General features: G+C 37.2%; 2 protein-coding genes across 10 annotated transcripts in view; one reads left to right on the plus strand and one right to left on the minus strand.

The window, feature by feature from the left end:
* The first annotated feature begins 731 nt into the window (after positions 1-731).
* On the plus strand, positions 732-19581 carry aven (apoptosis, caspase activation inhibitor). The gene is made up of 6 exons (XM_027166174.2): positions 732-976; positions 2507-2681; positions 16740-16810; positions 17290-17385; positions 17479-17788; positions 18205-19581. Exons 1-6 carry the CDS (start codon positions 779-781, stop codon positions 18387-18389), a joined length of 1035 nt encoding a protein of 344 aa, XP_027021975.1. The 5' UTR covers positions 732-778; the 3' UTR covers positions 18390-19581.
* The window catches only part of ryr3 (ryanodine receptor 3), a 75937-nt gene continuing 74436 nt past the window's right edge, over positions 18674-20174 (minus strand). For all 9 annotated transcript variants that reach the window (XM_047801525.1, XM_047801522.1, XM_047801519.1 and 6 more), the window contains 2 exons: positions 19980-20031; positions 18674-19889 (listed from right to left, as the gene is read on the minus strand). In XM_047801525.1, coding sequence (XP_047657481.1) covers positions 19794-19889; positions 19980-20031 — 148 coding nt within the window. In that variant the 3' untranslated portion in view covers positions 18674-19793. The remainder of the gene's footprint in view (positions 19890-19979; positions 20032-20174) is intronic.

Genomic DNA, 20174 nt, shown 5'->3' on the forward strand with positions numbered 1-20174 from the left:
AAATCCCCTGTTATGATCACGATGATCATGATTTTATTCAAATATTAGACACATACAATAGATAACACGATTATAGCCATGAATATAATCAAGTAATGTCTTTGTTCAGTGGAATTAGTAGAACAAAAATGTATAAAGCAGAGGTAGATTTCCCAGAACATGATGATGAGGATGAGAAGCCAGTTAGTGATGAGGACAGTTATGTGCAAACCTACATGCAGAAAGGACACCCAAGGATGTTGACATGAGTGAAAATGGAGGTAGGTACAGTTAGGGTGTAAAATCTACAAGCAGAGGAAGATGATAATGGTGATGATGATGATGATGATGGTGGTGGTGGTGGTGGTGGTGGCAGTGGTGAGTAAAATAAAAATTCAGAGAGTTTTTCAGAGACAAACACAATCAAAAGAAGATAATTAATCCATGCACATTTCATGCACTGAATCTTGTTCCACGTGCTTGTTAAAGTTGACTATACAGACTACTGGTTTAATTTTAATGCATTTGTTTCCCTATAAAAAAAAAACATCCATTATTTCAGTGCTACCCATGATGTGGCACAGGGTTAACGTATAGAGGGTTAATGAACAACTTTGTGTGTATAAACGTTTATTTTACAGGTATATTTTGCATATATAACCCACGTTTTCGATCTCGTTTAACGTTTGTAGAAACATTTCTATGTGCAGCTTCTGAGTGGAAACTTGAATTTTTGGAAACTGGGGGAAGTTTTTAGTGTAACACCCAGGAGTTACAGTGTGTGTCGGCGTTCTCAGGGATGGAGGGTAGACCGAGCAGGGGACGCGGTGGGCAGTGGAGAAGAGGCGGCAGTGCCGGAGGTGATGACTGCGGGGCTTCTGGAGACCGGAGAGGACGCGGCAGAGGCGGCCATCACCGCGGAAGAGGGAAAAGGGACCATTATCGCGGAAGAAGCCGCGGTTTTGCTGAGGCTGCTGCTGGCGACTTTTCTCGCCGAGTGAGTGATTGGTTCAAGCTTCAAACTCTGATTCATGACTGCATTTCTAACTGTGAATTGTATTGCAGTTTATAGGGTAATAAATAACAACCCCACAGGCGGTGTAGTCTCTATTGTCAAGAGGGGCGTTTAGAATTTGGTGCTAACTGGCTGTGTGTCAATGGCTAAGCTAACTAACCGGATGTAAAAAAAAGGTTTGTTTACATTGCCATCCATTGCTAAAGGACCATCCATTGACCATATCATCATTCTGTCTGTCTGTCTGTCTGTCTGTCTGTCTATCTGTCTATCTATCTATCTATCTATCTATCTATCTATCTATCTATCTATCTATCTATTTATTTACCTATTAATTTTTTATTTATTTACCTATTTATTGTTTTTATTTACCTGTTTATTTATTTATTTATTTATTTATTTATTTATTTGCCTATTCATTTATTTATTAATGAAACAAAAGGTTATTTTTTGGTTATTAATAGCATAAACACAGGCTTTACTCAATTTTAGACTTTAGCTGGAATGTCACCTTTTCTGACAAATTTTCTGACAACTTTTATATAGATTCTACAGTACCTCGAAATAAACCTGATTCTGAATCAAATTCTGGTTCCCGAACAGGCAAGCTCACCGCGACATAACCGAAATGAATCAAAATGTAATTAAGCAATCTAAATCACTGTATTATGTACTTGTTCCACCTTTTAAGATAAATTTCTGCCCTGTTCATTCTATTTTATCACATTTCAGGTTTTGTCATTTGTTTATTTATTAAAGAAACCAGTTAAACATTTCAGCAGGTCAGAAAAGGCAATTTTTTCGGTGAGGTTACACCTCACCTCATAGTCCATTTTATTATTAACACCTTTATACCTGTACATTCTTGCAGGTAATCAGCCAAATATATAACAGCAGCACAATGCAGAAAGTAATAAACAGCCCAAAAGATTCAGATAATGTTCATGTCAAATGTGCCAACAGACTGCTGATCTTCTGTAACCTTTACACAAAACAGTCTTTAGAGTTTACACATAATGTTCGAAAAAACATCGAGTGAACAACAGTGAAAAGCCATTTTGATAGGAGAGGTCAGAGGGAAAAATGGCAAGATTGGATCTCATGAGCACAGGTTAATTAATTGGACAGTTATAGATTAAAAACATTTAATAAATCACTAAACATTTTTAAATGCAGCTTTGCTGGCATGTTGTGAGTAAACCTATACATCATAATAGGCATTGTGTATTGTAGAATTACAATACTAGTTACTCACAAAATACACACAATAATTGTACTGTATAGTGTATTGTTTGCGGTAAGTTGAGAGATTTGGAGAACCCACAGAAAACATAGAGTACAGAAATTCCATGGCTAATCAATCTCAAAATCACAGCTACTGGATCTGTGAGGTGGCATTGTTACTGTGTACACCAGTGGACTACACCACAACTAATTAAACATTAGAAATAATAATATAAAACAGCTTGCTGTAATGCGACTACTGCTTAATGTGGAATGTGGTTTTTCAAGGGTCAAGAAGAACAGGATGACAAAGAAAACACTGAAGACCAAATGCCAGCAATCTATTCCAGGAGAAAGCTGGAGTCTAACTGGGATCGTTATGAGGAATCGGAGAAAGAGCTGGTGAACAATGATGTTCCAGAGCAGAGAGGGACAGACTATCACGTTCTCCTGACTTCTGCAGGTAAGTGAAGCACTTTGGACTTGCTCATCACTCTAAAACGTGTGTCCTGCTGTGGAGCCACATCTGAGAGAATGCTCTCACACCAGGGTATAAAGACGACAGCGGGTTAGGATTATTTCAGTCACCAGAGCCTGCTGTGGGCTGTCAGTCTGTAAGACATTCCCCTGGGCAAAGCTTTCATTTTTGCTGCACAGCAGGATGTGATTTGGAAGAGAGTTCTGTGGAGTGAAAATGAATATAAAATAGGATTGCTAATATTCTGTAGAAGAACTAACATACAAATTATGCACTATACTCTACAATAATAGTTAGATATTTTAGGTTGAAGGATTAAAGAACAGTATGTGACTTGTGAGTACATATAATTAGTATATTATGTAAAATCATTTTTTTTTTAAAAAATTTTTATTTTTATCTTTACCACAGGAATATTATTGAAATTGCTGTACAGTAAATTGCAGGAATTACTACAGTTTAGTTCCTTTTTTTTCCTTCAGAAATATAAAAAAAACTTTAGATTTATATAAAGGTCTTTCTTGGTCTCACAAGCTTCATATCTGACCACGTGAAAGTAAATTGTCTGACAAAACAAACAAAATGAAGAAACGATTAGTGTGTATTTGTGTTTGTTTAGAAAGCATTAACTGTTCATTCTTTATAGACTGATCACATTCCTATCCTTTAACTAGGACTTTGCTATTGTACATTAGTTTCATTTGGTTAATTATGTTTTATGTTATGTTTTTTTTTTTTTTACACTTTTCCTATTTAGGTTATTTATAACATAAATGCCATTAATCAATAGTAACAATGAAGAGATTTTTCTGTCTGATAATGGACTATTTTATATTCTCTGTATTAAATATTTTATCTATTTCAAAACATGAAAATCAGCTACACACAGTCTCAGATTCTGATATGTGAGCTGTTTCATCTCTTAAAACAGGAAGCCGGCTTTTTTTATCTTTAAACGTTTTGCCTGACTTTTATTATGTATTCAGTCGGAAGGTTGATCTACAGTACACACCTGAAAAGCTCATCAGTGATCTGATGTCTCTGTAAATAGCCAATTATCTATTATCGATTATCTATTTTAATCATGTGGTATCACATTTAACAGCAAAACAAGCTTGTTTTTTGTTGTGTTTTTTCCCACTGTGCTTAATTTGCCTCTCATTTCCTCAACATGTTCCCACAACAACCACACGGCTACTCACCAGGACTATTAGTCTCTTTTATTGTAAAGATTTCCTGCAGTGGTGTTGAACTCCCTCTTGTGGTTTTCTGGTAGAGCTCATGCTGAAGTTTAACACTAGGACCAGTGCTGCATTTGTACTGCAGCCAAGCAGTTTGTTCAAGAACTAAACAGTCAAACAGTATGAGATACTGATGGCGTGACCCCAGACCCAAAGATCCCAGTTTTCATCATGTAACTTACAGTTGCATAAAGTTGGGCACTTTCATGATTGGAATGATTCCTGCACGTACTCACAAAGCTCTGCAGGATCTGTGGTGGCCTGAGAGTAGTGTCTAAAAGGAAGTCCAAACACTTAGGGGGAAGTTGTAGCTCAGTGTTTAAGTGTTGGACTACTAACCAGAAGTTCGTGACCCAACACTCCACATGTAGCATGAGGGATGAAGGGCCAAGATCACTGATTACATCAAGTTTTTATAGACAGAACCCAAGAAGAACAGAAGATATGTAAAAGCAAAACATCATCAATCATTGGCTCAATATTATCTCATGCATCTCCTGACCAAGCTAATCTGACCAGGCCAAGGCCTTCTAGAGGACCTATAGGACATTGTTTATGGACAACTCGTCCCTACTGCACTTGTCATAATCTTAACAAATCCTACTAATGACGATGTCAGTCTCTGGTCATGACGCACACAGGGTACAAGCATAGAAGGACAAAGCCTTATGAACATCTTAAGATTTTAAGAAATTTCCACCACAGTTCAAATCCTAAGGCCACTGAGCTCCCACTACTGGGCTTCTGAGCAAGGCCCTTAAACTTCAGTTGCTCAGCTGTATAAATAAGATAACTGTAAGTCGCTCTGGAAAAGGGCGTCTGCCAAATGCCTTAAATGTAAATGTAAACACAAACTGATTTCTGGACCTGAAGTCAGTTTTCTAAAATATTTGTACAAATAATTTATTCAGCTGTTGCATCTTTCCAGATTGTATCATAGTTATAGATATAATAGCTAGAATAGTTTGTAGATGGTTTTGTTAAGATTGTTATTATTCCAAATATTCAGTTGTTTACCGAATTTGATCTGTTTTATTTTATATTTGTCTTATAAAAAGAAGTCCAACTAGATAATTTTTTTTGTAAATGTGTTTAACAGTATAGGTGGAATTACAAAAACATTATATCTAGCTTTTCACTTGTTTTACAAAAGACGTTACAGTATAACTACTTTATATAGACTACTTTTATATCATCGTGTACCAGTGTACAGTGAACCAACACCCAATGCTTCTTGAGGGTTCTTTGGGTGGTTAATGATTCTTGCTTTTTAAAGAGGTACTGCATGAACTGTTTTTGTTTTTTGTTTTTTGTTTTTTTCTAAAAAGGATCCCATATGTTGTAGAGTTCTTCATAGAAAACACAATGAATATTTTTAAAATCTGTGGACAATCGTGCAGTCAAATGCCGTGGAACATCTGCAAAACAACACCTTCTTACCCATCAGAATTGGGAATTCAGAACTTCTGTATTATATAAGAGATTTTTAGGGTTCTAGATCTCTTTAATATCCCCCCCACATAGTTCACAGTATTCTGTTTAAATTGTCACAAATTAAAGGCACATTTCTCTTCATATTCTCATCTTGGTATCAAACTGTTTTGCTTCTCGACAACATCTAGCGCTACACTTTCCCATTTATACTCAATTGCATGCTGAGAGAAGTGCCTGTATTTAGTAGCGATTTTCTACCCACAGAAACACAGTGTTTCTTATTCCTATTATTTGACTGTGTTTGTTTTGCCCACACGAACAATTAGTCACCTCCTGTGCCATGAAACCGCCACTCTATTTAGTGCGGTCTGTTTAATTGAATGTGGGCGTAATTTGTTGGCATTATCTATGGTGACTGTAATCAGGAATTGGACACAAGCACTCTGGTCATTTCCAGCATAACAGTGTGTTTTTCACAGTGCTGTTCTGACTGTGAATCGCAGCTTTTCTTGTTAGTTGTTCAGTAGCAGGGATTTGAAGTGGCTGTAGTGCTCACTCCAAGAACACGGTAGAATTATGGGTCAGGAAAGTGGAGGCATCCTATCTACAAAATAATTATGTTGGGAAAATGTTATGGAAACTGGATAGGCTACAGGTAATTTTTGTTCTTTGCTGAAGACATTCGCATGTGAAATCAAAAGGTCAGAATGTCAGCTCTCATATCCTGATATTGACATCTAAATGTGTCAATAATGCAACCTTTTATTTGAGCTGACCTATTTTTTTAATCGATCAGAAATATTGGAACATGTGACGTATGTTTGTGCTCAGGTGTGCCTTGCTAGACCGATTGTTTAACCAGTTATTCATTCTTATGATCTGCTCTTGAGCTCTGGGTTTCTTTGGTGAAGACTGCATTTGTTATTAAAAAAGGATAAACCAACATGAAGACCAGAACGCTGTTCATGGGAGAAAAGCAAGCTATTCTGATTCTGAGAGAAGACTGAAAATCAGTCGGAGCCATTCAGCAAGGATCGGCAATATAACAATTTTGATTGTCCTATAAAACAGAAACCAGAGTTGTACTAAACACCAGACATTGGACAGGGTGGTCAAGGAAAAGAACAGCAGCTGGTTACAGAACACTGTGACAGCTGTGAAGAAAAACCAAAAACAACAATTAGTGACTTCACCAACATCCTCCACAGGGTTTCACAATATTCCATTTGAAGAAGACTTCTAGAGCAGAAATATAGACGCCATATCACAAAATACAAAAAACCCATCATCCGTAAGAGCCAGAAGGTCAGATTGAATTTCATAAAGAATAGACCAGAAGAAATTTGTCATCACATATAAATCTTACAGCACAGTGAAATTCTATTTTGTGGGTCCCAACTTTGGAAGTTGGGGTCAGAGCTCCAGGTCAGCCATGATGCAGCACCATTGGAGCAGAGAGGGTTAAGGGCCTTGCTCCAGGGTTCAACAGTGGCAGATTGAAGGATCAGAGTTCAAGTCAAAGCACCTCCAATCAACAACCCATAGCATTAACCACTTGAGCCACTACTGCCCCAGTTGAGAAATACAGAGATAAGCTACAAAAGTTGTGGAACCAAGATTTACCTCACCATAACGATAGAAAGGCCAAGGTGTAGAGAAAGTAAAGATCTGTTCATGATCCAAAACATACAAGCTCATAAGTCAAGCATGATGGAGGTAGCATCATGGCTTGTTCTTGGGCTGCTTCTGGAATATGCTGACTAATCTTTATTGATGATGTAACTCTTGATGGTAGCAGCAGAATGAAATCAAGTCAACTGAAACAGTCTGACTGTCAATTTACAGAGAAGTGCATCCACTATAATAGGAAGGAACTTTATCAGCAAAACAATGACCGAAACACACTGCCAAACCCAAAAAATTGATCATTGGAGGGGCAAAACATTTTAAAATAGGAAGTCAATAATCAGACCTTAACTCAACCGAGCAGCATTTCACCTCTTCAAAAGGAAACTGAAGGGAGATGCCCCATGATTTAAACAAGAACTAAATGAGGTACAGTATAGAAGTACAAATCCTGGAAAAGCATCACAGAAGGAGAATGCAACAGCTTGTGGATGGCATTGGTTTGCTTGCTTGATGCTTCAATTATTGTAAGCAAGGGATAGAAAATCAAATATGCATACTTTTGAGGTAAAAAGCTTTCGAATTCAAGATACAAATAGTTGAGATATTCCTCTTTGTTTTCACAGTAATATGGGATAAAACAAGATTGCATTTAGAAAATTTAGCTCTTCAAAATGCAAAGACAGAAAAAGAAGCAAATTGTGGGTTTTTTTTTTTTAAAACAGGGCTCTATAGTTAATACACAGGTCATTGTTGTGTCCATAATGTCAATTAAAATGATTTGGATATTACGGTTAATTACAGGCAGTTCTGGATGACGAAAGGCATGAGTGGACACAACATCTTTTAAAAGAGGCATTCACTCTTCAAGCATAATTTACTTTCATACTGTTTTTAAAGGATTCCCTCAGCATCACGTTGTGTCTTTCCTAACAACCTATGAGTTTTTTTATTTAAGCCCAAATTAAGACTTTGAAATAATTAAATTCTGATCTGAAGACATTTGTGCTGTCGTAGGCATTCTCCTGTGGTATGGAGAATTTGTTGCATGGAGACACGGTGATCTTTTCACTGAGCACATTCAGACCGTTTACCAGGAAACACTCCTCTGTGATTCTATCAGCAGCCCCTTAATTAAATGGTGTCACAGCACCAAGGGATTTATGATGCAAGTAACACCATTTAAGACATGTCTCTCGAGGGTGAATTAAAAGTCGATTTTGAACCAGCCATTGCTTCTGCGATGAAAGGTAAATTTAGCAAAATGAAATTCCATTGTTTCTGGAGGGTAGTTTGCATTTCAGCAGTGTTACCCAAACCACTCATATAATTGTTGCCTTGTTGCTAAGGGTAGAGCGCTCAGGACAATGGTCTGCTTAATGGCTTTGGCTATTAAGTGCCTCTGACGTGACCGAAAGACACATTCAGTATTGAAAGGTGTGTGTGGATGAGGCTGCATCTCCATGGAGAAAATGTGGAGATGAATCAGGCCAAAATGACTGGATTTCCATCTTTTAATATATTTGTGATTGAATGGGTAATCACTCATTTATTATCTGATTACTAATAATTTATTTTGTAAATAATGTTGTGTTGGTTCACCAACTTTTCGACAGCTATTAATCTTATTATTGTTTGCCTGAGAACTTATATAAAAAGTTTGTGTTTTTTTTTTTGTGTCTATAAAACTGATTATCGGGAGGGAGGGAGGGAGCGAAAGAGAGGGAAGGAGAGAGGGAGGGAGAGAGAGAGAGAGATCCAAAACCAGAGAAAATCTTTTCAGATTTTCCATTTAAAATGTATGATAAATGAAGGTTTTTAAATATTTTCAAATATTTTTAAACTAAGAACCAAAATGTAGAAATATCTAAAATAAATCAAAGATTTATTTTTAGATTTAAAATAAGATTTAAGATTAATAATCAAAGATTTATTTTTCACTATTGTGTTTTAAAGTGTACTATAAGTGCATGTGCTTTTGATATTGACCATGTTCAATGGTCAGATTTTCTTAATGTCTAATCTCCTCTATTAATTAAAGCATGTGCTCTGATGACATTTTCATGGACTTGGTCTAAAATCATACAATTTTCAAATACTAAAATGGTATGGTATTCTCACATCTGAGTGTCTAAAGAAATAGCAGTCAAAAAGAATAACACTGTTTGCCAGTCACACACATTCTCATACACCTTTGTGTAAAAAAAAATGCTATGTAGAGAGACTCATTCTCGACTACAAGCTAAAGAGAGAACTTTATTTAAAACCAAACAAACGAAAAAGAACACGTACTCACTATTGTCTGTGTCCAGTTACACTCCCTGCCTGTTCATCTCTGTATTGATCACACACCATCTTCATCCTGAAACTCTTCAACCGGAAAAGTCCACCAAACCGTTCACTTCATCCCACCGCATATCCCTTTTCTTACACCTCACAGTTTTCATCCTTCAATGCAGGAAAGCAAAAAATACTGAAGAAACAATATATGAAGACTGAATAGATATGGTGAATGCTGAGGGGTTGGAGCAGATGTTCCCTGGCAGTAGAGGGAGGTGATCAGGTGCTCATCTGCTGCTGCTACTGCTGTAGCCTCTACGCACTTCAGCTGTGCATCAGTGCATGTGTGCGTGTGTGTGTGTGTGTGTGTAGAGTACACATATGTAGCTGAGTGGCAGGGAGGGGATCATTCCCACAGGGACTGGGCTGTTCGTCATCATTTAGGATAGTCAGAGTCATGTAGCTACTGAAAATGGAGGAGGAGAGATAAAACTCAAGGGTTGATGTGAGTTGTAATTAGGACCAGAGCCAGACCAGCCCATTGTTCTGTTATTTGCAGATCTCAGCTGAATTAACCGAGATGAATATTTGCTACTATTACACCAGAATAACAAAAGGACCTGAGATAGATGACTCCTTGAGTTTGATGGAAAAAGTGATTGTCACCTTCGGTGTTATGGAATAGTTTGCTGTAAAGAGAGAAAGTAGACCAAGACTAGAAATGACAACCCAGAGTAATGAGGCTTCTTCTTTCTATTTGATCTGATATTTAGATCACACATTGACCGGTCCCCAAAGATCTTTTGGTGGTGGTGTTTACTTCTGTATGTGGGGTTTATTGAGGTCACACATTTGCAGTAAGACAGACCACATGATCAAATCTAATATATTTGCTGAATCAGGATTAGTAGCAGCAGTACTAGCTAATATTCCTGGTTGTTGTACATATCATTACAACAACAACCAGTGTTCAATCAAGCAAAAACAAAATCATAACCAAAGTGAAAGCAATCAGTTTAAATGATCTATTTAAACCAAGCCTTAATTAAAAAAATAATTCAATTATAAATGATTCAATATTATGGCTGTAAAATTCTATAAAAAGTCACCAGGTGCAGCTAAATCCTTTGTTGCTTTTTTTTAGACACCCAATAGAATTAGAGTAGTTGTGAACAATGTAAAATCTATGCTCATTACAATAGCTAATATTATTCATCATGACACATATACAGAGATCTATGTTTGGAATCAGACCTCTACAGAATCACCATTTACACTAAAGACCAACACAATGTGAGCCAACATGTGAGTTATAAATTGCTAGTCTCTAACAATCCAAGCAACTCCTGTGTATTGGGATCTAGTTTACTTCTGGCAGTATGTGTGTGTTGGTTTAAACAGGCCAGTGTAAAATAGATTTTTCCCAGCTTTAAAAACATGATAAATGATAAAAACATACAGAAACTATAGCTCAAAAAGAACAGTAAAGTGTCCATTTCCTCTATGTCAGGTTTAGTGAGAGCATGAAGCACCATTATAATAATAATAGTAATAATAATAAAACCTGGGCAGTGTATTTAAATGAAATAAAGCAGAGTATTTAATCAAAGCAAAAATGAAATAAAACAGTTTGATCGAAACTTAAGCGAAACAACAGTGTATTTAATGGAAATAAAACAGTGTATTTAATCGAAACATAAGCGAAACAACAGTGTATTTAATCGAAACAAAAACTAAACAAAAACTTTCTAAAACTAGAACTGACAGTTTGAAGATTTCACTCAAAAGAGAAAATCTGACACAATTTTAACCTAAAATGCTAAAATAATTGTGCTACATGGTGAAGTTTGTTACAGTTTTTGTCCAATTTTCTGGAGACATCATAATACTTTTCTACTTGTCAAAGCTTTCTAATTGATTGTTCAATTGAGCTGAACTGTCTTGAAATGTTTGTGACTGTGCTGAATACTGAAATAATCAGAAGCTGTTTAAGTAAAAGCTGTCACCATGTAAAGACTAAAGTATTCTGAATATATGTTTACTGCAGCATTAATCCCACTATAGATGTTGGTGTGTCTTGAAATAATACTGTTAATTTTAATCATTTTTCTTCAAGACAATTAAAGATGAAAGTGTAAAAAATATGAAAAGATGAAAATTACTCCTTCACCCGTTTCTTTGTGTGTGATTTTATTTATTTCTTTTTTATCCTCAAAAGGACAGTCCTTTTTTTGTCAGGCTCATCGTTGTAATTAGCTTCATCTTTTGCCCATCAAAGGAAAACCTTGAGTAGATCAATGAGGTGAAATTAAGGCTACAAGCACACAGTTAATAGACGATGAAAATACATGGGAAGGAAATGATCAGTGTTGTCAAAGGCCACACAACACAAAGACTAGGGCTGGATACTTTGTGGCTCTTGTGTACTTTTTTGCCTTTTGTCTGTGGAAACCCAGGTGTCTGTCTGCATACATTCTGCATACAGTGCATACAGTGTACAGTGAATAAGTACCCGACTAACGCTGTGTATCAGATCACAGTGAGTCTGAGTCTGGTTCTGTACATGAGCAGGATTGTAGTTTATTGATGGTCTTGAATTTGTAATAGAGGAAATGAGATACTGACTTCTACAGCTAGACCGTGTAATGCAAGCAGAACATTTTATTCAGAAAGATTCGTGCCAGATTCAGTCCTGATACGATGGGTGTGGTAGTCTGGGTGTCACTAACACAGCCTTTCGTCTGTGCCTTGGCTAACCTCGTTTCACGGCTGGCTAAACTTCGAGACGTCTGAGCATCCATGTGTGCTGCAGCGAGGAGTAGGTACTGTGAATGATTGCTGGTGACAGTGTGCCTGTAGGAGAGTAGACCTCTTTCAGGTTTTTGACTCTCAGGCAATGGGATGCAGCCCTGATTCTGTCTGCTTCACCAGCTGGACCTTCAATCACTTGCATCAGGTTGCTATAAAATGGCTGCTGCACAGCAAGTTCAACTACAACACGCTCCCAGATTAGACAAGAAAGGACTTGCCTAGAGATTTTATTTTATTTTATTTTATTGGGGTTGGGGGGGGTGCATAAACTGTTTTTAAAATCTAATAAAGATTTCCCTAATATTTGACAGCTGTTTCTGTATCCACTGAATCTCGTATGTATGTTAAATTACAGTGCGTAACTATATCGAAATGATTCTTAGTACAGAGAAAACAGAAAACATGTATAGTTACACCTTCAAAAAAAGTTGGACACTTAAGTCACAGTTACAAATGATGACGTTAACTTGGAGAAAACGCAACTACAAATGTTACAGAAACTTCATGATTAAATGCTTAAATGTTCCCAAGAAGTCTTTTCAAAACAAAAGAACTGCAATCTTTAATGAAGCCACAATGCTTTTGTCCAAATATTTTTGTGTAAAATTGCTTTAAAAGTCTTCTTAGTTTAGATCTAACTGTATTACTCGAGTATCAGTCAGATATACTGATTGGGTTTTGGAATACAAATTTCTTTCTTCTTCGTAGGATGCATGTTGCCACTACGCTATCCGGACATCGAAACAAACAATCCAACAAACAAATAAGTAATCAACACTTCTGCCCTTTACTGGTGTTGTCCTCATAACTGGTTACAGCCTTGTACACAGATTATGTTAACACAGGAGAATTGACCTGACCTTGAATTGATCTTGAGAAATGTTACAAAGCCATAGCCAAGTTTAATAGATTTGTTGGTGTTGAACAAATTATCCTGGATACTGCGATGTGATATAGTTTTGTAGTCTTAACAGGTAAAATGAAAAGATTTCTATTGCATAAGCAGATATATTCAGCAGTACTCACCAGTGCTTGAGGTAAAGTGTGTGTGTGTCAGTGTGTGAATGTTGGTGTTGTCTTTCCTCGGTAAAGAAAATAATTGGAAAGCATCTGTGTGCTCGACTGCCTACGCAATGGCACAGTGTCATTTGGTTGATGATCGGTATGAGTTGTAACCGCTGTGTTAATGGGCCATTATGCTTTCATCTGTACTTAAGCATAGTCCACTGGAACAGTCATTTTAAGGGTAGTTTATTTCCCTGAACGCATGTGTTCTGTTCCACTTGTTCGTTTCATCGTCCGGCCTTCAGACACCTTGCCCGTGAGAGCAGCAATTATTCTTCAAGCCATGCCATATCATTTGCCCTACAATCATGAAGTATCTTATCTTCATGCTATTTGTTCTTTGAAGATTACAGTAAAGATTGGTTTTCTGGGTCCCTGTTGGTTTAAGAGGTTTTCCTGCTCTAATTTCCAGGCTTTAAGACTAGAAAATGATCCCACTGTCTATCTTTTCTTAAAACCAGCTTAATATAGATTTTGCCTAGGGCTGGGCGATATGGCTGAAAACTGTATCACAATATCAGTGTTTCATATCGGTCGATATAGATAATTATTGATATTTTTATGACCCATTTAAAATAAGGACCAGAAGAAAAATATATTACAATTAAACATTTTTTATTTTAAACTTAACCTTCCTCTGATCATAATCCCCTCAGTTATTAAGACAGTAATGTCAACAACCAGGAAAACTCAAATAATTAAAATGTAAACATAAGTCTAAAGTCACAATGAACACTTAACAATTATCTCTTAACATTTAAGGTGCAAAATGTAAGAGATGCTTAAAGAAATAAAGTGTAATAAAATAGTGCAAAGTGTTAAATATAAACATAGAGAAACCTGAGAATTTAGTGCAAGTTCAGTGCTATTGCATAATTTGCAGACGACATTGTTCTGACTACGGTCAGACTTATAATATACAAAAAACTGCCATACTGGCAAGCTGACTTTTTTCCTCTTTTATTTACAATTTCCTCGCTCATCTGGCCCCATATTGAGAGTCAATAACTCCTGAGCTAAACACTGTTACTAGCAAAACACGGTTGTAGCTGCCTCTCTACATTACTACGATAGAAAAGAGGTGTTATTTGTGTAGTAACAGCGTTTAGCTCAGGAGTTATTGACTCTGGAAACTCCAATCTGTGAATATTCAGCCAACATCCTGCTCCTTCAGTTCTCTCCAGCGCTGGAAAGCTGATCCTATATTAACATGGGTCCTACTTCTTGCCTTATCATAAGCCTTTCTTTGCTTTCTTTCTTTGTTTTTATCCTCCATGCCAATGTTAAAAACGCTTTATGCCAATGTCACACATGCACCCTGAACACTCTCTCTGCCGCATATTGAGAAGACATGCCCCTTTCTGCTCATTGGCTACACATTTGTTTTGATTTTTGTTTAATTTTTTTGTTCCGACTCATTTTCTGAAGCATTTCTCAAACATCGGAGACCCTACCTTTTAAAAGAACGGTAATAAAAATGGCATTTTCTTTTTTCCCACAAAAAAAGAATAAAAAATATCGAACTTTTTATCGAACACATTTTTTATTGATATCGATCACATCGTCTATCGCGATACATATCATTATCGTTTTATCGCCCAGCCCTAATTTTGCCTGTCTTTATTCAATAAAACAGAGCATGGCTAGATTTCAAAGGTGCATTTAGGAAGCACATACGTAGAGAAGTAATGAAATGGGTTTCCGGGTTGAGGCTATATTTAAACATTAGCATATATTAAGAGGAATATCAAACAGATTCAGTAGATCATATTAAGTCTAATAACAAGACAAGCTGTTCCAACAAAAAAAACCTGCAGCTCCTAAACAATGCAAAGAGACATTAAAATAAATCCGAGAGTGCAACATTTCTTAAATCCAAATTTAAAGAATGTTTAAAGTGTCAGTGCAGGAAGTGAATCGGAAAGGATGTGTCATTTAGAAATGTGATGACTTGGAGGTTGAAACTGTCCATTAGGCAGCTGGTGCTGGACAAGATGCTCAGCTTGCTTTTGCCAGATGGCAGAGATGTGAATACGTCCTGGCCGAGTTGTGTGTCTCCTTAACTCCTGCAGAGCATCCTCTCTCTTTTCAGGCAGATATCAGAGATGACTAGTGATCCACAGCTGTTGGAATGTCCAGGAAATGTTAGTAAATAGTGTTCTCAGTGGTGAACAAATGACCAGACGTGTAAAATCTCCAGTGTGCTATCAAGCCCACCTTTGGGATCCTTCTGCCTTGTGGAAGAAGTGTGTGTTAATTCTCTCTCTCACACACACACACACACACACACACACACACACACACACGCACACACGCTTTTTTACTTATTGTCAGTGCAGCAAGCACTTTAATTACTTTTAGCAGATTACATTTGTGAGCACTGCTTGTGGGGAAAAGTGTTAAGTTGAACTAGATTCTGTATTTAAACACGTTTGCTCATGTTATTCAGCATCAGAGAGAGCTATAATTAATATTGACCTAGTTTATGGGTTCTCTTGCAAGTAGCTGCAAGTTTCGGGATATTTAGAATGTCATTATGGTGTGATTTAACTGAAATGCAACTACATTATTGGACATTGTGTTCACTATCTCAAACCTTTCAATGAACAGTTTGTTTTTCAATTTTTTCTTATAGTATGACATATATGGTATAATGATATCTATCCATCCACCCACCCACCTACATGTGTACGTACGCTAGGATCATGTTTATTGTCTGGAGTAAAATATTTTTTATTGTACCAAGCAATAAATGGACACCACACAGAAAACATCTCAGTATATCCGGTTCCTTTTTAAACATTAAACAAAATCAGGCTCTAGAGAAAACAGACTTAATCTGACTGCAGCACAAACCCGAATAAAATAATGTCCATGAGCGATCTGGCTGCCTAGCTTGGTAGAATGCCCACTCTTTTTCTATTTCACTGACACTAATTTGTCTTCTGCTTACCAACCACTTTAATAACATGCTCCTAAAATGTAGAAAACATTAAAAAGGCAAAGGCGTGTAAGCGCTGTGTGCACTTGACCCCCTGCTGCCACTGCACGTCTCTATAAGCAACATCACCAACTGCAGTTGGCAAGCAAGGTGCAGCTGAAAGCCTGTTTTTGAGGCTCATACACACGCAGAGTGAGATCTGCAGCACATCCTCTTCTTCACTCGCACAGCTGTGTGTGACACCGCAGCTGTGTCTTTCTCCTGCTGTCATCTCTTACTGCCTTTTTTCTAGAGTGGAGGTCGCTTTGTGTTGTAAATGAAGACAAGAAACGTGTGGCTGTAGAATTCTTACTGTTCGATACTACATTTATTTAATAACAAGCGTATATATTGGGCAGTTCCTATAAATTCTGGTGGGCGTGGTCTCTTCCAGGTTGACTCCGCCCCTATTCACATGGCAGGACGGGTCACTGAATGCTTTGAAAATAATCTCAGTCCTCAGTTATGGGTCCAAACTCTCACAGAAACATGTACATGAGAAATGGTGGAGGTTTATTAAGTGTATTTTTAATTATTCATAATTTTTTTTTAAAATCTACATAAGATATCAGTTATTTTAATCATCATTTTCTTTTCCCATTTTAGGTGACTCCTACACTCAGTTCAGGTTTTCCGAGGAGAAAGACTGGGAGGTGGATTCACTAGGAACTAATCAGGTACTAATCCGATTAGCTTTACTTGATATATTTGCTATTTAACAGTAAAATAAGTAATTAACCTTATAACATAGTAAGGTTTTTTCATATCTTTACTACAAATGAATATTTCGGCAACTAGGATTTTTGTCAGTCTGAATTTATTGTTTGTAGAACTCAGATGTACAGTATACACAGTATCACACTTCATCCAGCACTCTGATGTTCATTAATGTGGCGTGTATTGGGTCCCACAGGATCATAGCCCTGATGTACACCTTTAATGAGAACAGCAGTGCTTTCTTTAGCTCACATTGTCTACATATTAATTAACGCATCACCAGAAACCATGCCTTTTGTTGTCCCTTACTCTATATGTTCATTCTTGCTATCTTCTTATTTCTTAGTGACTCAGGCTGTCCCAGTGACTAATTGTGCATCCCTAAATGTCTCGGTTTTAATTATGTTGTTAGTCAAACTGACACTGATTCTGTTTGCAGGTGCCTGCTCTCTTTGTAGACCTGGAAGCGTTAGCTCGGACTCTTCAGGAGCTGCCACTGCACCAGAGGCTTGACTTGGAGCCTAGTCTTGTTCAGGTTAAAAAAATAAGTAAAGACAGGTTTTATTTTTTGGTAGAATAAAGTACCAGTTATTCAATGTCTTATTTCGAGTTTATTTTGTAATACCAGGAGTCGACCCCAGTAGATCTCCCATCAATGACGGTACTGAACAAAGTGGGTCCCGTATGCAGTGGCTTTAAGCCTCCTGCACCAGTACTGTCGGGTCACAGGCCAGGCACATGTGGATCGCAGCCTGTCCAGTCTGTTCGAGGCCCCAACGTGAGCCCCCACACCTCCATTGCAGTGATCAGCCCTGAGGATGATTCTGAAAAGGAGCTGGAACAACTTCTGGGATTACAGAAACCTGACATATGCCTTTCTCTAGCTGAGTCAATAACCTCAAACTCTGTAGAGTCAGAACCTGTTAGTTCAGGGAAAGGTGAGTGCTCACACCGATGCATTAAAATGTGCTTATAACACAACATGCTTCAATTCTCAAATCTTATTGGTTAGAAGGTGTTGGTGCTTATAGTCATTTTATTGTACTGAATATTAGCACATCTGAGTACTGCCATTTATACAACAGCTCCAATAAAATTATTATACAGTAAACTATTGTATTAACCTCAAGTAGCTTCTACACATTAAATCTAACTGTGAATGGTTACGAAATCATGACATTTAATTAATAAAATAAAATTTGGGATCGCTTATTATGTTATTATGTAAGGAATAACACAGAGTTGGGCGGAGGTGAGCCTGTAACGAATCAGTTTCAGGCTCACCTCCGCCCAACTCAGTGTGTTATTCCTTACATAATTATTGATTTGTCTTGGTATTATTTGATCATTTCAGCTGCACCACTGGTAGAGGAGATGGAACAACAGGTGGTTGACGAGGACCCGGCAAAAACTGAAAAAGAGACAAAGCCGAACCAGCAGAAGTCTGAAGAATTGCAGCAGAAATCTGAGCTCAGTGAATCAAAGCAAGAGATGACTGAGGAAGATCTCGAAGACTGGCTAGACAGCATGATCTCCTAAATAACTGAGCAAAATATTTGTGTGAGAGAAATAACTGAGAGAAAAGCAATTCTAGGCATGAACATGAACCTCCATGTCGGAAAGGGCCTCCTTAAGGATCCCATGTCTGAGCTCCCATTGATATCAGAATCTTTGAATAGATTACAAACCTGCTGTTAATGTGTGTCGATGCCTTATAGATGAAGGCATATGTCTTCAGTCAGTAGCCATTACAGTATGTGTGGTGTGAATCAGTGCAGTCTTGATTATGAGCTGTGTAAATGTGCAGCAAATGACAGGCAGGATTTATTGCATTGATCACTTTATTGTGTTTTTGTCCTCTTCTCCCAAATGAAACACAATGCACCAAAGCTTCTACATACATAGAAATGGGGAAACAGTAATGGTTTACAATTTTGTCTTATTACTGTTAGTGTTACCCTAAATTCTCAGCTTTGGGTTGTCATATCGATTTCCTTTAATGCCAGCAGAGATTGTAAGCTTGTAAGCTTTGGCTATTAAGAAGAAAGCAAAAAAAATAAATAATCGCAGTTGTGCATTTTTACTTAAAATTCTAAATAAAGCCACAAATCTAATCTAGGTAAGTTAATCTAAAACACAGGCTTGCTACACATATGAGGAGGGACAAAAATGTTTTGCATAGTTGTTTTCATAAGGCACTTTGTCGATTAAATAATCTAATGGGCTCTGTATTTTGACATTCTGCATGCCGCCTGTTGCGTTACTACGTTATAAGGCATTGCACATTCTACACCATAAATGTTCATTCTTTAGTTGAATAACAAGAAAAGAAGGTTGTGCATATTTGTTCATTACTCAGCATGTCTAAGGAATAATTCACTCAAAAATATTTCAGCTAGTAATGATCAGTGGCTGATGAGTTCCTGTTAGCATTATGTGAAATACAGTGGACCAAATGGTCCTGACTAGCATTCACTGATAACTATTTGATATGTTGTATTTTTTCTTTTTTTTTGTTTTGTGTGTGTTTATATAATTTTATGTTATGTTAAATAACATGTTCCTCAGGTGTGTGCTCTCACAGCGTTATGTTAAATAACATGTTCCTCAGGTGTGTGCTCTCACAGCTTACTGTGCAGTGTAAGCAGATAAAAGGCAATAAAATGTCAAAAGAACCTGGGAGTTCTTTAAGATCATTAAACGTCATGTTTTGACAGGTAGGAATTTGGCACCATGTTTGTTTTTGTCTGTGTTTTTTTTTTTTTTTTACATTTCACATTTGTGGCTCAATGTCTTTGTCATAAATAAGTGGTAGTAGACCGTTTCCCGTAGTCGTGCTTTTAAACGTATCATCAGCAGCATGTTTTATACTAGTTTTGAATTCTTCGTCAGGTTGGAGTTCTAATCTCATTAGCATATGGGTAAAGGGCATTTACAGTCCCTCTAGCCCAACTGGTCCTCGTATTGTTTGCGGAAGCAGTCTCCGGCAGGGAAGAAGTCCCAGCACCTCTCCTGATACATCTTCCATACATAGGACTCCTGTGGAGAAAGAGAACAACACGATGGCAAAATCTTTGTCATTTTTTTTGCTTTTTTTTTTAAGAGGAGTGGTTTATTACATCAACGCACCTGACCAGTATGTTCAGTTTCATCTTTATTAATGAGATACATCAGGAAGAATCTGTGAAAAGGAGAAACAAGAAATGAAAGGGTCATTGAAAGTTAGGCTTAGTCAAGTGGAAAATGCCCTTTTAGAATTGCTTCCTATTTTAACCAATTGTCCATTTCAGGATCAGCACATTTACAGAGAGGGACTGTTTGTCC

This window comes from Tachysurus fulvidraco, chromosome 16 (genome assembly GCF_022655615.1).
Source record: "Tachysurus fulvidraco isolate hzauxx_2018 chromosome 16, HZAU_PFXX_2.0, whole genome shotgun sequence".
Classification (NCBI taxonomy): Eukaryota; Metazoa; Chordata; class Actinopteri; order Siluriformes; family Bagridae; genus Tachysurus; species Tachysurus fulvidraco.